This window comes from Panulirus ornatus, chromosome 59 (assembly GCF_036320965.1).
Source record: "Panulirus ornatus isolate Po-2019 chromosome 59, ASM3632096v1, whole genome shotgun sequence".
Taxonomy (NCBI): domain Eukaryota; kingdom Metazoa; phylum Arthropoda; class Malacostraca; order Decapoda; family Palinuridae; genus Panulirus; species Panulirus ornatus.
This window is the reverse complement of record NC_092282.1, coordinates 2,143,949-2,165,092: the sequence shown is the minus strand read 5'-3', so window position 1 is coordinate 2,165,092 and position 21,144 is coordinate 2,143,949. Positions and strand designations below refer to the sequence as shown.

Genomic DNA, 21,144 nt, shown 5'->3' with positions numbered 1-21,144 from the left:
TAGAAATACTGATAGGTTTATTCCATTGTGCATATTCAAGTTCACTGTATCCTTTAATGATTTGCTTCAGGCTTTGGTTGCCTTCTATACAAGCCATGATGATGAGCTGGTGCCAGAGGTGTTGAAATTACAGCTGGCATCCCATCTTCAGCCATACATGCAGCCACAGGTAAGCAATCAGAGTTGCTGCTGGGAATATTCATTGATCCAGACATAGAAAAAAGAAGTAGATGTAAAGGGCTATGTTTGTTGTTGCCTGATTTTTCTCTGTAATTTTGTATATGTAGAGAATGATTATGATTACACCTATCCCTTGCGTTATGTGGGACCATTATATGCAGTTTTGCTATTTTGCAAGGAACCCTGTTTTAATGGAGTCAAAATTTGCTGCTATATAGATGTGTGCTGTAGAAAGTTTGCCAAAACTTCAGTGAGAGTTGGTGGATGCAATAAGTGTGGGTCCTGGGTGGAGTGCACCACGTTCCCACCGGTATGTCAGTCTTGCAGTACCACCATTGCATGCAGATCAGTGCTACTTGTGTGATTTAGATAAACCTGCTGTTTCAGTATTCCTGCAACCTGCTGTGTTTGTGTTTGTTGATATGGCATCTAAATGTCCAACAACATGTCCTACCCTAGAACCAACAGTTAAGCAGGAGAGAGAGAGAGAGAGAGAGAGAGAGAGAGAGAGAGAGAGTGAGAGAGAGAGAGAGAGACCCTGACCTTAGAAATGACGTGCTGATGGTGGTAAGGGAAATAATGCACAAATAATGTTCTAGCTTTGTTAAATACATTTCTTTACCTGTTTCTGGCACTACCTTGTTGATGTGGGATTAAGTTTGAAAAAAACGATCTTAATTTTAGTGTTAATTCCGAATGTAGTAATATGATAAAAATCAGTTTAGATACATTTGGGACATTATAGCTCATACTGTTACATACACACATCCTGTTTTTCTCTGTATGCTTATTGGTTTGCAAGCATAATATTAGAGCTCTCATGTTCATATTCAAGAATGAAATTAGACATGAAAAGGACTTTCTTTAAACTTATCAGTATAGCCTTTTAATCATTTTGGTTTTTGTAACATCAGCTGATCTGTGTGGAGGATCTTCCCTTGCTGGTGAATGGAAAAGTTGATCGTCAGCAACTGCTGAAGATATATGAGGAAAAAACATCAGGTAAGAATGTCTTTACTGTAGAGAGTAAGACCAGGTTCACAAATTTGGAATATTTAGATAATGTTATTTAAGCCCTTGTTGGTAAATTAGGTTTAAAGTAAGTTGGAGAAAGCTGGGTGCAAGATATAAAGTCTCCCTAGAAGATAAAATGAGGAAAGCTCAGAACCTTTAGTTTGATGAATGGTGTACTCTTCTATGGTAAAACTATGGAAAACAAGTACAGAATATATAGATTTACTTATTATTTCTGTGTAGATTCATCTGGCAAGAATGTCTTTACTGTAGAGAGTAAGACCAGGTTCACAAATTTGGAATATTTATATAATGTTATTTAAGCCCCCGTTGGTAAATTAGGTTTAAAGTAAGTTGGAGAAAGCTGGGTGCAAGATATAAAGTCTCCCTAGAAGATAAAATGAGGAAAGCTCAGAACCTTTAGTTTGATGAATAGTGTACTCGTCTATGGTAAAACTATGGAAAACAAGTACAGAATATATATATTTACTTATTATTTCTGTGTAGATTCATCTTGGCTTTAATAAGTATTTGGATACTTTAGAAGAAATAATACTCTATCATTTTTTTTTTTACAGGTGTTTCTATATTCATACATGCAAATTCATCCACAGATATTCAATCTTTTAACTCTTCCAGTCTCATGATATATTTTTCTATTGATGAAAGTACTCTACTCTTTAGCATAACATTTACTAAATTCCAGTCACAGGAAAAGTATCTTTTTTATATGTATGTAAGTCAAGGGCTGTATATTTAGCATGAGCTTGTGCAGTCATAGAATCATTTTGAACACCTGATGAAGTTACTCAGGTTTTTCAGTTGGTAGTTATAAATGAAATTGATTTCTTTAATGACCCTGGCAGTTGATAGGTGTAAATCCCAAATAACCAGCCAACCAAACAATGAACCAAGTGCAGTATATCCTGCCAAGAATTGATGAAAATGTTCTCTCATTCCAAACTCTAATATTTAACAGGAAATCAGGAAGGGGTAGAAATAGACCTGACAGGCGTGAGTCCAGAGGATGAGGCCAAAGCTCTAGCCCTTTTACTCACAGTTGCTCGTGTGTTGGGTCCAACACTTACCAGGGGAACAAAGCTCTCCATCAGCACTTCATTCTTTGAGATTGGTGGGAACTCTCTTAACTCAGTGCTGACTGTAACATATCTTCAGGATCTTGGATACAGCATAGGCAAGTGGAACTGTTAATTAAACTTTTGTGAGATCCATCCCTAAGCTATGACATAACATTAGGATTGATATTTCTGTGATTTGTTTAGAATATTAACAAATCATTCTGTACCTTCTAAAATGTGTTTGAAACATTGTTTGATGCAATTAAAGAGAAAGTAAGAAGTGTAGGAATATATTATAGATGGAAAAGATGAAAAGAAAGTCAAAGAAACTGTGTGAAACATAATATATAGAGTTCAGGATCCAATAAAAAGGGAAAGATTTCCATGTTCACTTACCGTATATCAAGAAAGTAAAAACAGTATTTCGTTCATTTACTGTTAAGATGTCATTATGATGTACTTTGTGGATATATGAACCTACATTAGTATATCATTGGACTATAGTGATAGCAACCCAGGCTCTTAGAGATATTGCTGCAGGCAACTCAGACCTGGTACATCCAAGTGGAAATGTTAATTCTTTCATTTCTCATATTATGCTTCTTTCAGTACTGAGCCACATACCAAAATATGCATGTCTTGCTACACAAGAGAGGGAAAGAAAAAAAACTATGTATAAAAATTGCTAAACATACTAAATAATGCATCAACGCAGAAGTAACAAATACATCACAGCATACCAGTGTCACATTACACTGATCTTTGAAATTTTGAATACTGTCTTTTACAGAAAGTAGTCATGTGCTCATCTGGTAGATGCTTTAGAAAGTTTTGTACTCAGACGAGTATCCTTTTACAGGAATTGGCCAGTTTATGAAGGCAGAGACTCTTGGGGACATATCAAGGATGATGGAGATAAATAAGCAGAGCAACTCCTTGGTGACTAAAGCTTGCACATTAGCAACAGAGGACCACCAGTACTCATGTTCAATACTCAATCACAGTCACAAAGATGCTGTATTAACGTGAGAGAATTTATTTTGAATATATGACATTCATAGTAATCTGTTCCTCTTAAGGATTTGTGAGGTCCAAACTTGACATGGGCCTTTGTCTTATTGCAGTCCAGTGTCTGGTTCTGTGTAATGATACATCATTTAATTAGAGTGTATAGATGTTTACTGCACACCACACTTTGCTCATTTTATCAGTAGAATAATAAAAAAGAAGACAAAAACAGTTAAGGTGGCTGGCATCCTTTAAAATTTTTGAGCTAAAATGAATTTTGTTAAAACTTGACCACAAAGGCTTAAATCTAACATAACCCAACCTTTTTCACCATTTTATTTCAAGGGAAATATTACCAAAGTGTATTACTAACTCTCCACAGCCTATTCAGCGAAAGTTTTGCTCAGAAAGGAGACCTGGAGCAGTGGGTCCACTCTGAACCTTGGGAGTATGTACAGTTGCTGAACCAAATATTTGATTACCTGGTAGAAAAGGATTTGAGGTGAGTATTGCAATGGTGGTGGGATTAAGTATTTTTCATTTACTATGAACACAAAAAAAATGAAATACATTGATTATGAATAAAGACTATTCTTCCATTGTGCATCCACCTTGACCATGACCCTGGATGAAGAAAACCTTCTGCTACCCTGACCATGAAACAAGAAAACCTTCCACCACCCTGCCCTTGGACAAAGAAAACCTTCCACCATCATGACCTTGGACCAAAAAAGACTCCCCCTTCATGATCCTGGATCAAGAAAACCTTCCATCACCCTGGCTCTTTTCCAAGGAAATCTTCCACTACCCTGACTAGACCAAGAAAACCCTCCACCACCCTGACCCTGGAATGAGGATGCCAACTACCATCCTGACTCTAGTCCAAGAAAACCTTCCTTTTTCCAGATCCTGGATCAAGGAGACTGTCTACCACCCTGATCCTGGACTACAAAAGTCTACCACAACCCTTACTCTAGAGTAAGAAAACCTTTCACCACCTGCACCCAGGATCACAAAAACCTTCCACCACCGTGACCCTGAACCAAAAAATCCTTCACTACCATGATTCCAGATCAATAAAACCTTTCACCACCATGAACCTGGACCAAAAATACCTTCCACCCCACTAACCCTGAACCAAGAAAATTTTCCACTTGCTTGAAGCCAGACCAAGAAAACCTTCTACCAGCCTTTTCTGTTTTTCACACAACTTTTGGTTCTGATAAAGAATAGCTTCTTCATTTCCTATGTTTCTGAAATATATCCTTTACATCAACAGCTTTGTACTGACCAGACAAGGGTCAAGTGAAATTATTGCATGTGCTTTGAACTCTGACCTACGAGATGAACCTTCAATGAAGGATTTGACTCCTCGGATTGAAATTATCCTTAACTTCTTAGAAGACTGTGAGGCATCAGTGAGGTAAGGAATCCGAGACCTTAAATCTTCACCTAAAGCAGCATGATTTTCATGCTACCTTAATGTTACAAGCATGAAAGTATGATTCTTGAGCACAGTGGCACAACCTTTCAGCATGACCATTCAGTTCTTGAGCATGAAGAAGGTATACCCCTGAGATATCATGACCAAGCATACCCCTAAGAAATGATAGCCTAGTAATGACCCAAGCGTGAAGAGTACCATTATGCTCAAGAGTTGAATTATTGAATATGGTATGCATACAAATAGAAGTTACAGTAAGCTAAAAGTGAGAAAAATTTGTCAGATTTCTTATTAAGAAGTGTGTGATTTGTAAGAGATTTTTCTTTTTCTTAACTCTGAAAACCTTAAGAAGATTCTGTAGAATATATGCCACTTTTTGCTAACCTTTCTTATGTAGTGTACTTGTAGCTGACTTTCCTCCCGTTTTGTACCACCTAACTTATAAGATTCAAGTTTGATGTAATGAATTACTTAAAACTTTAAATCTTTTGATTCTGGTGTTACTTATGGAAAAATGTATAGAGAATATATTGCCCAACATTCTTTCAGACAAAAATTTATTTAAGTTCCGTATGATTTGAATTTCTAAACTAATACCACATACCATCTGAATTACTTTCGTATACCCTAAAGGGGCATAAAGAATGGACACCTCTTGACCAGCAGAGAAACTTTGAAAGTTATTAAATTACTCCAAGGCATGATACCATGACTAATTAAGTGAAATACTACTCTTAAATCCCAGATCTTATTTCGACAACTTAACTACCTCCTGATGTAAGAGTTTTGTTTGAAAATCAAAATTCTGAATAAAAAACCTAAAAGTAATGTAGTAAACTGGGAATTTTCATTTCAAAAGTAAATGTTCTCCAAATCAAACAGTATAGTAATGAAAGCTTCAGATTTCTGCTACACTTATCAAATATCCAATTTTGATCAACCAAGAAACTGGAAGTAGAGCTTTACGTCTAAAAAAAAATCTTATTTCTATAAAACAAAATTCTCTTGAATGGGTTCCAGAGTGTTAAAATTAACACAATTAGATTCTGAAAGAAAACATTTTGCTCCTCAATTTCATCTTGTTTTCGTTGGCTTTCAGATGTTGCCATCATTGTCATTTACCATAATGTACACTAGGAGCCAAGTTGAATTATATATAAAAGGAAATGACATAGAAAATGATGTGATGTTCGGGAATTCAGGACAGCAGTCCTGTCTTGGCTACAATTATGTAAAGACATTTGTAGAGCTTTCTAATTCTACTTCTCAGACCCATGGAGCTTACCAGTTGCATAAGATTTATATACTGCATCATTAAGGTGTTGCTGAAATTCGTTTGCATGTACTTACACTGTGAGTTAAGTCACTTTTGGTGAGGTTTTGTCATTGTCAGTGGCTGAAAAGGAATATGGTTTCATTAGAGAAAATTCTTACCCCAAAGGAGTCCATCATTTCCCTCCTCCTGATTAGGGTGCTGCCTTGAAGCTTCAGGGGTCCCATAAAGATGGTCCCAAGGCTGTATAATTTATTATATTACATCAGTGGTAAATTAGGAGATGCAATGTATGCTGTCACTGCTTCACTACCATATAATGCGTATTGAAGCCACACAGGTGTTGAACATTCTCGGTTTGTTTACATTTGGTGCTGGCTAGCCAGGTGATATCCTGATACATTAACGTTTTGCACTGAGTTATTAGAATTCATCAGCAGAAATTACTTTTGGCATATACTGCTAGCTAAACCATGTGAAAGGTAAAGAGATGCAAAACATTGCTCCCCAGACCATCAGAGGAAGAACCACTCTTGATGTTAGTTTCCAAGAGGAACCTAACATGGAAACCAGAGCAAAATTTCTGGAGATCACTTTGCAAAACCATAAAGAAATAAACCTTTCTTCATACTGTAACCTCAAGGGAAAGCCAGTTATAACTTCATGTAACCATCAAGCTTAGGAAGTTTAAAGAAAGACCAGTTGCTAAGAGAAGAGGAAACTACTTTAGTACAGCTACATCTAAATGAACTGACAAAAAATACTCTGCTGGGATGTGCTATGGATAATCCCGTCGGTGTGTTGGAGAAATTTCCACAGGTGTAAGACAAGGATTTTGAGCAAAAGTAACATCCCAAGCAAGGATCTTGCACTGTGTAGGAGAGGTGCTGAAGAGAGTAAAGGTAGACATGTGTGGTTTTGACAAATATTGGGTGTACCTTTCAAAACTTCAAAAGTGTTATAAGTGTCAAATGTTTGAGCACATGATAATCAGGTGCCCACACAGGTGAGAGATGTAGGGTTTACTGGTGAAGGTAACTATTGGAAAGGTAGTGCAAGCTGTATGTCCCAACTGCTCTGGAGCTAATTGTGTTTGGAATCAGAACTGTCCACTGAGATCTAAAGCAAAGCTTCAGAGAGAGAGAGATTCTCTGAGAATGCAGTTCATTCCTGTCTCACTGCCTTGAACCTTGTGATAGGGTCATACCATGCCAGGAGCTTCTTGTGGATCCCTGAAGTACACTAGACTTCTTGCTGCTACTGACAAGGGAAATGCAGATGAAGGTTCCTGAAGCCTCCTCGTAGTGAATTGCTGATGCTCAGCTTCTTAGAAAATTATAGTGAAGTACACAAAAAAACAGATCCTTCTGAAATAATTGTGACACTTGTATTCAGTGGAGAAAATGGCACAACAAACAAGCAGTACACCAGGTGACTACCTTTCTAGTGGAAAGCACAACTGCTGTGGATCCCTTTGAAGAATGGGTCAGAATTCAATAAGGGAAAGATTTCCATCTTCAGCTACAAAATCAAAAGTTGGAGATAGAAATTAACTTTGAAAAGAAATACATAATATATGAGCAATGTACATCCCAGAAGAACCTGAACAGAGCAGTAGACAGCATCAATCAGGGTCAGTCACAGCTCACAATCCATAACAGATACATCCAGATGGAAGTTCAAGTACATTTACCTCTTGATTTGGATCATCTAGCATCCTTTTTTGTTGGATCAAAAGCTAATCCTCATACTACAGGCGCAACCAATAAACACTCCCCAGTAACTGACAATAGAGGAGCTTGGGTCTTGGGCCGGAACAGATGTGGAACAGGCATCAAGGAAACTACCAATGACAGCAGTGAACAATGGGTGAATAAACAAAATGAAGGCAATATAGTTTAAGAATCTGACAAACAAATATACAATAAAAGAGATGACAGAGTTACAAGATTACATTTTATCTGGGCCACTCGTTCTTTAAGATCACTTAGTGAAACAATGAATAATGATTTCACAAAAGTGATTGAATTACTGGATCAGACACACAACTTAGACCTCTCTCTAGGATTGTACTTTGGAATGTTGAGTTCACCCTGATTAATGCTGGAAATTATTTTTATAGACATTTATTGTTTTTACTAAGTAAATTGTCTCATTCCCCTCTATTTCTTGTTTTAATTGTATTTCATGATGCTATGAATTATCCTTGGCACTGTTTAAAGTACTGTGTCTAAAGTTTATCATTATAGAGAATTTGAAATAATAATGTTGACAATGATGATAATACTGAAATAATACTAATAGTCTGTGAGGCTTGGCCATGGATGAAAGCCTTGGTTTTTGGTGCATCATGAATGATAGCCAGAGAGTGGTTATGTCCAGATAAAGCTTTCATTTGTTAGTTCCTGACACTGCCTCACTAGGGCAGGAGAAACAGTTGTATATAAGAATGATTATAATGATAGTATTATAAATGAATTCTTAATGACCTTATGTGGTTGCACAGAGATCCTGCTCCATATGGGCAAGTTTAGAAGATGTTTACACTACATATGTCAAAGATTATGTTTCCTGCTATATTTTCATGATTAACCTAATGCTAACGACACCACCATGCTTTCCGTTCCTTGTTTTGTCGTTAGAGATTCACTAGAGCTTAACATGGCATGGGCCCTTGACTGTGTAGCCCAACCACCCATTCCCCATTTACCTTTGTAGTGAATGTTATTGTCTGTAATATCGAACTGCTGGATATCTTGATTTTTCAAGTGTTGAAGGTACTCAAATCATTTAATGTTTTAGTTACATTCCTGAACTGTGTTATTGAATAGCCAGAAAAAAATATGTAGGCAAATTAGCGTATAAAGAATATAATTTCTGTGTTTTAATATATACTTATGTTATATAGTATGTAGCTGTATTTAATGTAAATAAATCTTAACATGCAGAATACAGTAGCAGATTCTTTATGTCTTAAACAAGAGAAATAGCATATAAAAAAGAGAGGTAGATAACTTAGGCGATCATTTACAATATTCATAAATGACAGTCATTTCATTATTCACACCACCATTATTTGTTATGTTAATCAATATTAGAATCTGTCATTCTATCAGACATACTGACTGTCTTAGGTCTGTCCACTCTCCTTTTCAGAGGTAATTTGCCAAAGGAGGTTGGAACTGTCGTACACAGCTTTATGATGGGAACACTGCTAGAACTTGGACCAGCTGAGAATGTTGAACTTATACAGGTAAGTTCACAGGCTATGGCTTTGAAGCCATAGCTTTTTCTTTGTCTTATCATAAGATTTGGTAATAATTTATGGTGTGCATATATTATATATTGGAATTCATGCAAGAAATATTCAGAACTGATGATCTCTGAGGTGGTTTAAAAGAACTCAGTCATTTACCATTGCCTCAAGGATCCACCAGGAAAAAAGCTCTGGTTCTTGCTACAAGTGCCTGGAAGTGATGAGGAGAACTCATCATTGATCATAAGGTTCCCAGAGTTCTTCTCCCAGTATTTCTCTTCTGTGGGCAAACCTCATCCTGACTATAATGAGATGGAATTTTTCAGCTAGACTGAGATAAAATTTGGATAAAATTGAATTTTTTTTTATGTTGAAGCAATCTGTAAAAGTAAACTGTTGTCAACTTTTGTTGACTGAATAAATGTTTAATGACTGGAATTATAGAGAGAATATGAAAAAGAATAAGTAATTTAGCAGTAACGTAAGTAACTGTGTAATGCAGCAGTTGGGCTGTTGTCACTGAGGTTTCCTCCATTTGAAAAAAGAAAACAAAAATACTGATAATATTACCTTGGCAAAAGTATGATCAGAAGAGTATCCTTACATTAGTTTAGTATTGAACACAGTACTGGCCTCTTTCCTTGAGTTGGGGTTGCAAAATTAAAGAGGGCAATTCATGGTAAAAAAGTAGGATTCTATTAATCAGTTACACTATGAGATGATGAATTTCATTTGTCCATTGATGAAAATTATTATGAAAAAGATTATTTGTTTATATTATATTCTGCAAGTTATTACTGCACTAATATGAAAAACAACAAAGAAGAGACTGTTAGAAAAGATCCTCTTGCTGTGTGCTGTATCTTTGATCATACATATTTTCAAATTTGGTATATACAGAAAGTTTTTCTTTCAGATAATGGAATGTGAGAACCTGAAGGTAGCTGCAAGGAAAGGATATAAGGCTGTTTTTACCACAAACTCATCTACCTTAACCCAGGTCAGCTGTATGACTGTTTTTCATGTCTTTCATGAATTTAGATGTTTTCATGTCATTGTTTTATTGCCTTGTTGATACTAAGTGACCCTGGTAATCAATAATCCTAAAGCTCAAGTAACCAAACAACCAGTCACGTGCTCTGTATCATTTTTCTTAATATTGTTAGGCATTATAGACATACAGCCCTTGGCTTCATTTCAAGATATATATATATATATATATATATATATATATATATATATATATATATATATATATATATATATATTTTTCTTTCTTTCAAACTATTCGCCATTTCCCGCATCAGCGAGGTAGCGTTAAGAACAGAGGACTGGGCCTTTGAGGGAATACCCTCACCTGGCCCAATTCTCTGTTCCTTCTTTTGGAAAATTAAAAAAAAAAAAGAGGGGAGGATTTCCAGCCCCCCCGCTCCCTCCCCTTTTAGTCGCCTTCTACGACATGCAGGGAATACGTGGGAAGTATTCTTTCTCCCCTATCCCCAGGGAAATATATATATATATATTGGAATAGTGGTTCCAACAATGTTGTATGGTTGCGAGGTGTGGGCTATGGATAGAGTTGTGCGCAGGAGGATGGATGTGCTGGAAATGAGATGTTTGAGGACAATGTGTGGTGTGAGGTGGTTTGATCGAGTAAGTAATGTAAGGGTAAGAGAGATGTGTGGAAATAAAAAGAGCGTGGTTGAGAGAGCAGAAGAGGGTGTTTTGAAATGGTTTGGGCACATGGAGAGAATGAGTGAGGAAAGATTGACCAAGAGGATATATGTGTCGGAGGTGGAGGGAACGAGGAGAAGTGGGAGACCAAATTGGAGGTAGAAAGATGGAGTGAAAAAGATTTTGTGTGATCGGGGCCTGAACATGCAGGAGGGTGAAAGGAGGGCAAGGAATAGAGTGAATTGGAGCGATGTGGTATACCGGGGTTGACGTGCTGTCATTGGATTGAATCAAGGCATGTGAAGCGTCTGGGGTAAACCATGGAAAGCTGTGTAGGTATGTATATTTGCGTGTGTGGACGTATGTATATACATGTGTATGGGGGTGGGTTGGGCCATTTCTTTCGTCTGTTTCCTTGCGCTACCTCGCAAACGCGGGAGACAGCGACAAAGCAAAAAAAAAAAAATATATATATATATATATATATATATATATATATATATATATATATATATATATATATATATATATATATATATATATATATCGTAATGCAGCAAGAAGAGCTAAGTCTTCTTGAATTGAAGCCAAGGGTTGTATGTCCATAATGCCTAACAATATTAAGAAAAATGCTACAGAGCAATTGATTGGTTGGTTGGTTACTTGGGCTTTAGGTTAGCACCAGGAAACAGGTGAAGAATGCCTCATCCACTCATATTCACATACATATACATAAATGCCCATACATGCACATATACATACATATACATATCAACATATACATACACAGACATAGAGACTGAGTGTGAACAAATGTGGCCTTTGTTGTCTTTTCCTAGCGCTATCTCGTGCACGTGCGGGGTAAGGTGGTAGTCGTTTTATATGTGGCAGGGTGGCGACGGGAATGAATAAAGGCAGCAAGTATGAATTGTGTACATGTGTATATATGTATATGTCTGTGTATGTATATATATATGTATGTGTACGTTGAAGTGTATAGGTATGTATATATGCATGTGTGAACATGTATGTATATACATGGCCATTCTTTCATCTGTTTCCTTGTGTTACCTTGCTAACGTGGGAAACAGCGACAAAGTATGATACATAAATGAATATGTATATAAACGTTTGATGTTTCTTGTATTAGTGAGGTCTAGCAGCAATTGTGATGATACAGTCTTCATTTATCATATACTATGCAGCCAATTAATCATGAAACCCAAATATAATGTTATAACCTCTTCAGCTTACCTTTCAACATCTTCCTGCAGCAAGTGTGTGATGACCTTTTATCCTACAAAGTTTTGGGTGACTACCAGGTCAACCTGTGGGTAGCCCCAGATGGATCAATGCCCTTCAGAGATGCCCCTGACACTCAGCATGCTGTGACCACCTGTCAAGTTTATATGAAGAAAAATATCTAATACATATATATACTTGCGAACACATTCAAGTGAATTTGTTGGACATTATTATATTGTTTCCTAGCATTGTGATTTAACATAGAATAATATGCAGATTGGAAAAGTTAAACTACCCAAACATAGAATAATATGAATATTGGAAAATTTAAGCGAGCAGAAGGGCCATACTTTGTAGTGATTGTGAATGGCCTCAGAATTTCCTTGAGAGACTGAAGAAGGTATTCAAGTTTTTTGATTGGTGGTGATAACTAGACAATGTGGCAGTTGATAGACCTGACACCAAAATAACTAACCAGTTGAATAGGCTAGGAGTCAGAGCTGTATATATGATAGGCCATATACGCAGTGAGAGTGTGTGATCATAGAATAATATCTAAATCTAAAAAAGTGATAGCTGATAGCCTTGATGATCCTGGCAGTTGATAGGTCAAAAGTTTTTGATTATTAGTGTTATTTTTGTAATACTGAAGGAGTAGAAAGTTATTTTTATAGCTGGGTTTTACTTATTTGGTTTTTGATAAAGTACACTGAAATTACGAAACTTGAAATTTGTCATTATTGAAAGTGCAGGTGAAACCAAGGATTTATACTTATTTTTAAATTCTTGATCACTGTTTCCTATGTAAGTGAGATAGTGCCAGGAACAGATGAAGAAAGGCTACATCTACTCATATTTATTTCTAACCTGTCATGTGTAATGCATCAAAACCACAACTCTTTATCCACATCCAGGTCCCACGAACCTCTCCATGGTTTACCCCAAACACTTCACATGCCCTGGTTCAGTCCTTTGACAGTATGTCAACCCCAGCATACCATATTGTTCCATTCACTCTATCCCGTGCAAGCCTTTCATCCTCTTGCATGTATATGCACCTTGTCTTTATTCTTATATATGTATACACTCACACACACACTCTTGTAATTTGTAGATGAGGATGTACAGAAATACTTTTATAATATAAGAGTGGTGGGTGAATGAAATTGATTGACTGAAGACATGGTTAATGCATAGAGCATACATAGATTTAAGAGGTTGTATGATAGAGATTATTCAAGAGATTGAGCCCCTTGTGTTTAAAACTCCCTTCCCATACACTACAAATATATGTTCACACACATCTTAACCTATGCCAGTTACCCATTATATTGACCAATCCCTAGGAGAGGATGAAAAGCTGGATGGAATGTGGAGTGGCTTCTCTTGTCAGGATTCAGACCCATGCAATTTTGATTCCTGGCAGCCTGTGCATGCACAACGGTCAGTAATGCTAGTAGCTACGCCATAGAGGTCTGTGCATGAGTGTGTGTGTGTGTGTTAGGTTTAAGTCAAACATCCAAGAGTTGGGGTAGAGTATTTTATTATGCTTTCACAAACTTCTGTGGTGATTATTATCAAGGAACTTTGTTTATCTCAGTTGTGCTCTTCCAACTATTTTCCATAAAAGCCTTATATGCAGAGAGTATTTATGAGATCACAGTTATCTTGAGCACTTGAACAAGGTAGTTGTGATTATGTTGATGGCCTTAATGACCCTGAACAATGATAGGGTTGAAGCCCAAATAACAAGCTTTCATTCTGCTGCTAAAAACATTTAGTTTATTGTGCCAGCCATGATTTTTTTGTGAAAAGAAGTGGAAAAGGATTACAGAGATCTTAATGAGCCTTGGTCACACCTTTGTAGCCAGATGATCATTATAGATAAAACTCGTAGTTCATAACTTGGGCTTATGGTATTTTAATATAATAGACTCATTCACTGGAACTCTAGGTAGGAGCATTTGGTAGAAGCAGTAGAATGGAACAGTTGGTGGAAATAGTTGGTAGGAACAGCAGTTAGTAGCCTCAGGAAGCATTGTGCTTAGAGTTGCCCTCTACCAGTGGCCTATTAAGGGTGATGCATGTAGGCTAAGAAGTGGCATTGGAGTTCACCAGAGACTATTTTGCCCTGGCCACCCTTGAGGGAGTTCCTGAAGGGAATGGATGTCAGAGATATAGAAAGATAGATTACAGATTTGATAGAAAGATTACTAGAGGCTCAAGGTTGATACAACCTTTCAGCTATCTTATCGTTAACAGTAAGATGTTTTACCACTTCTTTTATGGTTTTTATTGATCTACTTTTATTTGGCTCAATTTCTTTTAAAATAAAGTTAGTTTTCTAGTGTGTCAATATTCCTGGTCACACACTGTACAATTCACATTTAGGTTGAGCCTTAGGATATATTGCCTTCCTTTTCTCTTCTTCACAAGCATCTATTTTTTCACTGCAATCCCAGAACTTCACAGACACCCTTCCTAAATTCTTCAACTCCCATAATCCATCCATCTACTTTTTGCCTCTAGCCTGAACATAAGCATCTAGTGATTTTGCTGAGGAATTATGGTGTAACTGAGCTAACTGTGAGGTACATGCACTAGACTGACTTGGAAGGTATGAGCAGAGAAGATACTTGGCCAATTGTCTGACACTATCATTGTGTCCTAAAGTCTAATAGGTCATAAATGATTGATTACTTGTCACATGCAGACTGGGATGTATAGAATATGCAGTTCAATACAATCAAATATGTTTACTTTGTGGTGTTAGTGGAGATGCCATCCTGAATGTGCTGTAAGGAATGATGTGAATGAAAGTCTACACATATTCATATATTTTAAGTTTTATCTCACTGGAAAGGAGCAAAATCAGTAAATTTAGAGACAGCTAAACCTTGAGTAATGTATATGCCATTTTCTTATTTAACACTGATGATATTATTTAACTTTTATATGCATTCTGGCCCAAAGCAAAATCAAGGTTTTATAGTTAGGTATACATAAGCTCACCAGTGAACCTGTAAATATGCTAAATTGCATCTATGAATCTTCCATAGTTTATGAAGAGCTATATTTTATGAAGAGGAAAAAGCTTACAAAGAACCCTCCCCTCCTGTTTTTTATGAGTTTTTATGAAAATGAAGTTATGTTCCCTAACAGTATAGCAACAGAGATAAGGCGAGAGATTGCAATGACTTTTTTCTCAAAACTGGTGATGTATTCTCCAAGTGGTATTGCTGTATAGGATAAATGTGAAAAATGCTTTTGCAATGACGTATTTGAATTTGTTTGATGTGGATCAAGGCCCATGATTATGTATTAAGGTTAATAAGGCTGGATGAAATTGGATTCAAAGGGCAAATCTTTCTGATTAGGGATGAAGTATAGTTAGGTTAGGGATTTTTTTATTAATCAAAACCCTTTTTTCTGTGCTTCAAATATATATTAGGACATATAGCAAATATAGGTCAATGTGCCCTCTCTAAAAGGAAATAGCATCTTTTTCATTTACCTTGTATTGTAATTTTATATATTTTAAGGAAAGTGATCTAGATAATCTATGATTTCATATGTCTTTTATATAAATCATACATTTCTTATGTATGCAGTGCCATAGACCATAAGATTATGAACTGGTAACTTGGAGTACTTGTTGAGTATTGACATCAAATTAATTATCGCTTTAGTGTAAAGCAATGTTCTGTTCCCATCAAAGTCAGCAGAAACAATAATGTATATGTATTGTGTCAAATTATCGCTGTTTGTCACCTCTGCATTTGATTGCCAGAGAGTGAAGAAAGAGTTTGGAAAGAATGCAAGATGAGGAATTTACAAGGAGAATGTAAAGGGGCAGGTATGACAGGAAGACCACCTGTGGCATTGGGAAATAGAGTGGAATAGTAGTGGAGGGAGAGAAATAGTGGAAGAATACATTGATTGATGTATGTGAGGGAGGCATGACAAGGATAAGTGGAGACTCCTTTGCCATGGCCACCCCCTTTTTGGGAGTTTGTGGAAGGAACGGACATCAGATATATAGATATAGCAGAAGATCGTTAGCCAAGAATATAAGTACAATTGAAATGGACAATTTTTGTACATTGATGTATTATACAGATTCTGGATTAAAGATAATTATCTGTTGAAGGCCAATACTCCAACAACATATTTATGTACATTTATATGATTTTACCACAGATTTATTTCATTAGGATCAACTATTTCCACATATATATCTTAGAGGATATGTAGGTTTATTTTTATAATGACCAAATTTCTATCATGTTAGCTAAAAGCAATACAGTAGTGCCTTTCATAACCAGTGATATCACTGTAATAACCAGTATTTGTTATGTTAGACCAAATGGAGCAAATCAGTCACCAATGTATTCAAAGTTATGTAGCAATATCTTTGCATTAAGATTATGAATAATACATTGATTATAATTAATATTCTATTTAGTAAAAATGAAATGTTTTAGACCTTCATTAGACGGAATCTAAGTTCAATTAGATTAATCTAAAATATGAAATCCCTGAATATATTGTGCTTTTATCCATATGAGAATATACAGCCAGTTTATTTATTTATAGTTTCAACTATTTGCTAAATTGTGAAAATCTAATGTATATGAATTTAATAAAGCTAGATATTACTTTATGTTTTTGTTATATTGGTGGTTTAGGGAGAGTGAATGTTGGTGCATTTCTTTTGATTTATGTTTTGCATTTATTAGTTTTTATTTATCAAAATACTAAATGCATGGGATGTTTTGATGATTCCCATAAATTATAACAGATTCTTGAAGAATGTATCTATATAGTTAATGATTACTACAAGAATATTATATTCACTGTTGGCATGTGGGATGAAAAAGATATATAGAAGATTGTATAATTTGGTCAATAAAATTTTCACATGTACATAGAGGTATTTTTCTTACATATAAAAGTTTATTTGGCTTTGTACCCTCACATGATTAGTGTAGGATGCCATTCCAAGACATTTCGTTCTAGATAGTCAAAAATGGTGAGCCAAGGGCTCATATAAGTATCTTTAACATCTGGATAATATTGAATTACCCAGGCAGTTGGTATGCATAAAGACCAATAATTCATAAAGACAAATGCAAGGGCCATATGTATGCAAGTGAAAGCATGCATGGTCTGTTTTTTTATTGGTAGTTATAACAACGTTGATGGCCTTAATAAATTACCCTGGCAGTCAACAGGCCCAAATAACCAACTATCAAAGGATGAGTAATCTAACTTTATGGGATATACTGTTCATCTTCACTCAGTTAGGGTGAAGAACTGGTTGTCATTGAGAAAATTGTTCATTCTTTCATTCATTAGAGTAACCCTATCATAGTGGTATGAGAGAAAAGAGAACATTTGATTTGCTATACATAATAACGGCCACCAAGGACAGTTGATCAAATTCTTGCTTAACAAACTTGAGTATATGATCATCATTTGGAAGAGGTTGCATTATCTTGAGCCATTAGGTACAAAGAACATGCAATCATCTTGTAATGGATATTGATTGACTTTGATTTATGATTTTTTCTGATTTTACACAAGTATGTAAGCTTCCCTGTTCCATAACCTTACAATGCCGAACCTCAATAGTTCATCGTATTTTCTTGTACAAATACTAACAGAACGTTCCAGTATCATTATAGTTTATAATGCTGCATAAAAAGAAAAATTCATAAAGTCAGGTCTAAAAACATTTGAAGAAATGTGACATTCCACGCCATGTCTTACAATCAAGCAAAAAGGGAGTTTTCAGTTTAGGGGCCCCCTTTTAAACTAAGTTGTTCTTAAAATTATTACAAAATAGTCTATTTCACACTGATCTTAGTTTATAATGTTACATAATTATCTTAAGACAAGTATGTGAATTGTGTCGACTGTTCACGGGAGTTTCCACCATGTGGACCGCATGCGAAAACTAGACTGAGTTTGTTTGGCTGTTGGCCTTAGAAAAAAATAGTCATACTGCATAAGGGTCCCCCATCGTATACTGAACAATGTCTCCCATACAGGATCATTTGCATCATGGTCTTCACTGGACTTAATTCGGCTTTGGTGACAAAGCAAAAGTAAATGTAAAGGACCATTAAAGAACACCAGCGTGATCTACCATGCGAGCATCTTTACGAGAATTAATGGAATTTTACATGTTCTATTTTCCTGATTTTTGTGTAACATATATGGTACAAATGAGTGCTTGACATCAAGCTTTGAATCTGAAAATAAAACGAAAAAATAAACAAACGACATGGCCACCGGTATTGCCATCTATCTCTGTGCGGCTCAGCTACGAGACACCAATTAAGTTTCCATGTATCGCTATTGTGTACATGCCAAGTACATGACTGTTCGCTTCCTGGTAGTCTCTATCCTCTGGTGAAAAGACTACTTTTCTGAGTCACACTTTATTTTGTGTTGGATTTCCCGGAGAAATAATAACGTACGCCATCATCTTAAGGGAGAGCACATTTAACTGTCATCACTGTGAGTTGCAGTTTATATTGAGTACTGGAAAACGGTACTGGAAGTGATATCAGTATATCTGTGAAGTTTCTCGAGACTGTTTACATGTTGGATTTTATCACTATAAGTAGTTAAATGTATATGAGCCACACTGTAATAGTTGATAGTGTGTGTGTGTGTGTGTGTGTGTGTATGTGTGTGTAAGATTAGCCGAGACTAAGCTCAGCAGAGGCTTTTATCAAAGTACAGTCTGTTATCAGGTGTGCCATTCCAGCCTGGCATTGGTCGGGTTTTTCTCGTGGAGCCATTATAAGCCCAGGTTGGGTTCGTGTACCTTGAGCATACACACTCAACCTGTGTCAGTAATGGCAGTCTCAAGAACGAGTACTTACTGATAAAAGCTTAGTTCTGGAGATCCGTAACTCTCACAAAAACTCCTGCAGTCCAAGGAGGAGGAAAATAAGTACTCCCACAGAGTGAAATGTTCATTGAGAAGACAACTACCAGAAAATGATATGGAGTTTGAATCCTTGCTGTCAGAGGGCATTATATGCTCTTTGAAAGTGCGCGGTCTTTGCATTATTTATACATGCATGTATGTATGTATGTATGTATGTTACAGGATTCCGCCTGCTTATGGTCACGCCGCGAGTGAAAGGTTATCTTCAGCGAGGATGTATCTTTGCCTGTTAACGATATGGAGGACAGTCTAGTCGAAGAACTCCCTATGACAAGATAGTCTATAGTTTCCCTGCTGTTCGGTATAACGCAGCCGTGAGCAGCAGCATCTCATGGATGAGGTTGTGCAGTAAAACCTGCAAGGCAGTGGCCCTCGAGTAACGCCCAAGTAGTAATCACACATTTAGGTCACATGTTTATCTATCAGCTAAAAAGCAGGACAATCATTAGGGGTCGCATATCCAGTGAAACTGTGTATGGCCTTAAAATCAAACTGAACATCCGAGAAAGCTGTTCGAGTTTTTTCGATCGGTTTAGATTTAACGTTATTAGCCTTAATGACCAATCAACTTTTCATATAATGCTTCTTAAGAGAAGAATTGTCTTTCATCGGGGCTTTGTAGACCAGGGTTTGTGCCCGACTAAGAGTTGGCGAATCTTTTGCGACAACAGTCATTGGCCTATCATTTTCAGTACTTAAGCCCCGTTTTTACATTCACACAATAGTGTAGTGTTCTTGGCGCCATTTTTTTTTTTTATAGGTATCAAGTTTTATATATTTGCAGTTTAGATGATATGGATTATAAAGAATTAAATTGTTCCCCCTAAATAAATGTTTCTCATGGTCTTAACTTTAATTCCATTCACTGATAAGCTTTCCTTTTATTAAATCAACATTCTCGTGGTTGTCCCTGAATAGCACAACCATTTTCTAATACAAAAATGTACGAATGTTATTTTCAAGCGTACTCTAAAACATTCTAGATGAGAATGATCATTTTGCTGAAGGGTATATCAATTTCTCAATATTTTGGCTCGCGTTCTCACACAAGCCTCTAAAAATAACCAACAAATGTCAAAATATTGGAGTAAATAAGCAGAGCTTTCTCTTCAGTATAAAATACAAATGTGAAATAAATCGTGGTTGTAAAGTATTATGTAAAATTTATATCATTGTGAAAATATATGCATATATTTATGTTACAAGAATTATATTGATATATATAATATCAATTTGTACATGGAATTAAGATAATGCGAAGCGTCTCTCTTGGTAAGGTTGTAATTGCGCCAGTTGAAAAAACATTGTAAAGCCACGTTCAAAAGATTCCAACTTGGAGCTGTAAGAGCCCATAGATAACGAAGTCTGAGGTTATATCTCCAGGAACACGTCGTGAAAAGGAATATGTATGTGTGTGTGTGTGTGTGTGTGTGTGTGTGTGTGTGAAGATTCGCCAAGACTGAGCTCCTGTCAGTGACATTTCGTTCCTGGGTGTGTCATTACTGTCATAGGTCGGGTGTGTGTGTGTGTGTTCATATGTAAAATGTGATGAATTGCTTCCTCTAAGAATTCTGTTAATGAAGTTTCAAGTTTTAATGCGTCATCGTTATGAACGTATAGCCTTGACAATATATATATATATATATATATATATATATATATATATATATATATATATATATATATATATATATATATATATATATATATATATATATATTTCTATGATGGAAAGGATCACAATTTTGCGCCATTTGGTAAACATGCAATTGTCCAAATGGCGTCCTACTACGTCTCTTCGTTGTATATCAACCGACTGTTATATTTCCCTCTTATATCTCCCCTGATGATGTGATCATTACACGAAAATGCACTTGGGAACTTATCGTGTTTCATTTTCCCCGTGGACTCGTAGGAATATACTTGATCACGCGCAATATTGTGATCCTTTACAATATATATATATATATATATATATATATATATATATATATATATATATATATA

At 36.1% G+C, this 21,144-nt stretch overlaps 1 protein-coding gene across 1 annotated transcript in view; it reads left to right on the top strand.

Annotated features, from left to right (window-relative positions):
- The window catches only part of e (nonribosomal peptide synthetase ebony), a 64,562-nt gene extending 47,461 nt beyond the window's left edge, over positions 1 to 17,101 (top strand). Inside the window, exons 14-21 of the mRNA XM_071696487.1 lie at positions 1,095 to 1,182; positions 2,174 to 2,389; positions 3,133 to 3,298; positions 3,664 to 3,783; positions 4,561 to 4,704; positions 9,155 to 9,251; positions 10,171 to 10,254; positions 12,203 to 17,101. Of these exons, the coding sequence (XP_071552588.1) occupies positions 1,095 to 1,182; positions 2,174 to 2,389; positions 3,133 to 3,298; positions 3,664 to 3,783; positions 4,561 to 4,704; positions 9,155 to 9,251; positions 10,171 to 10,254; positions 12,203 to 12,355 (1,068 nt within the window). The 3' untranslated portion in view covers positions 12,356 to 17,101. The remainder of the gene's footprint in view (positions 1 to 1,094; positions 1,183 to 2,173; positions 2,390 to 3,132; positions 3,299 to 3,663; positions 3,784 to 4,560; positions 4,705 to 9,154; positions 9,252 to 10,170; positions 10,255 to 12,202) is intronic.
- Positions 17,102 to 21,144: the final 4,043 nt, after the last annotated feature.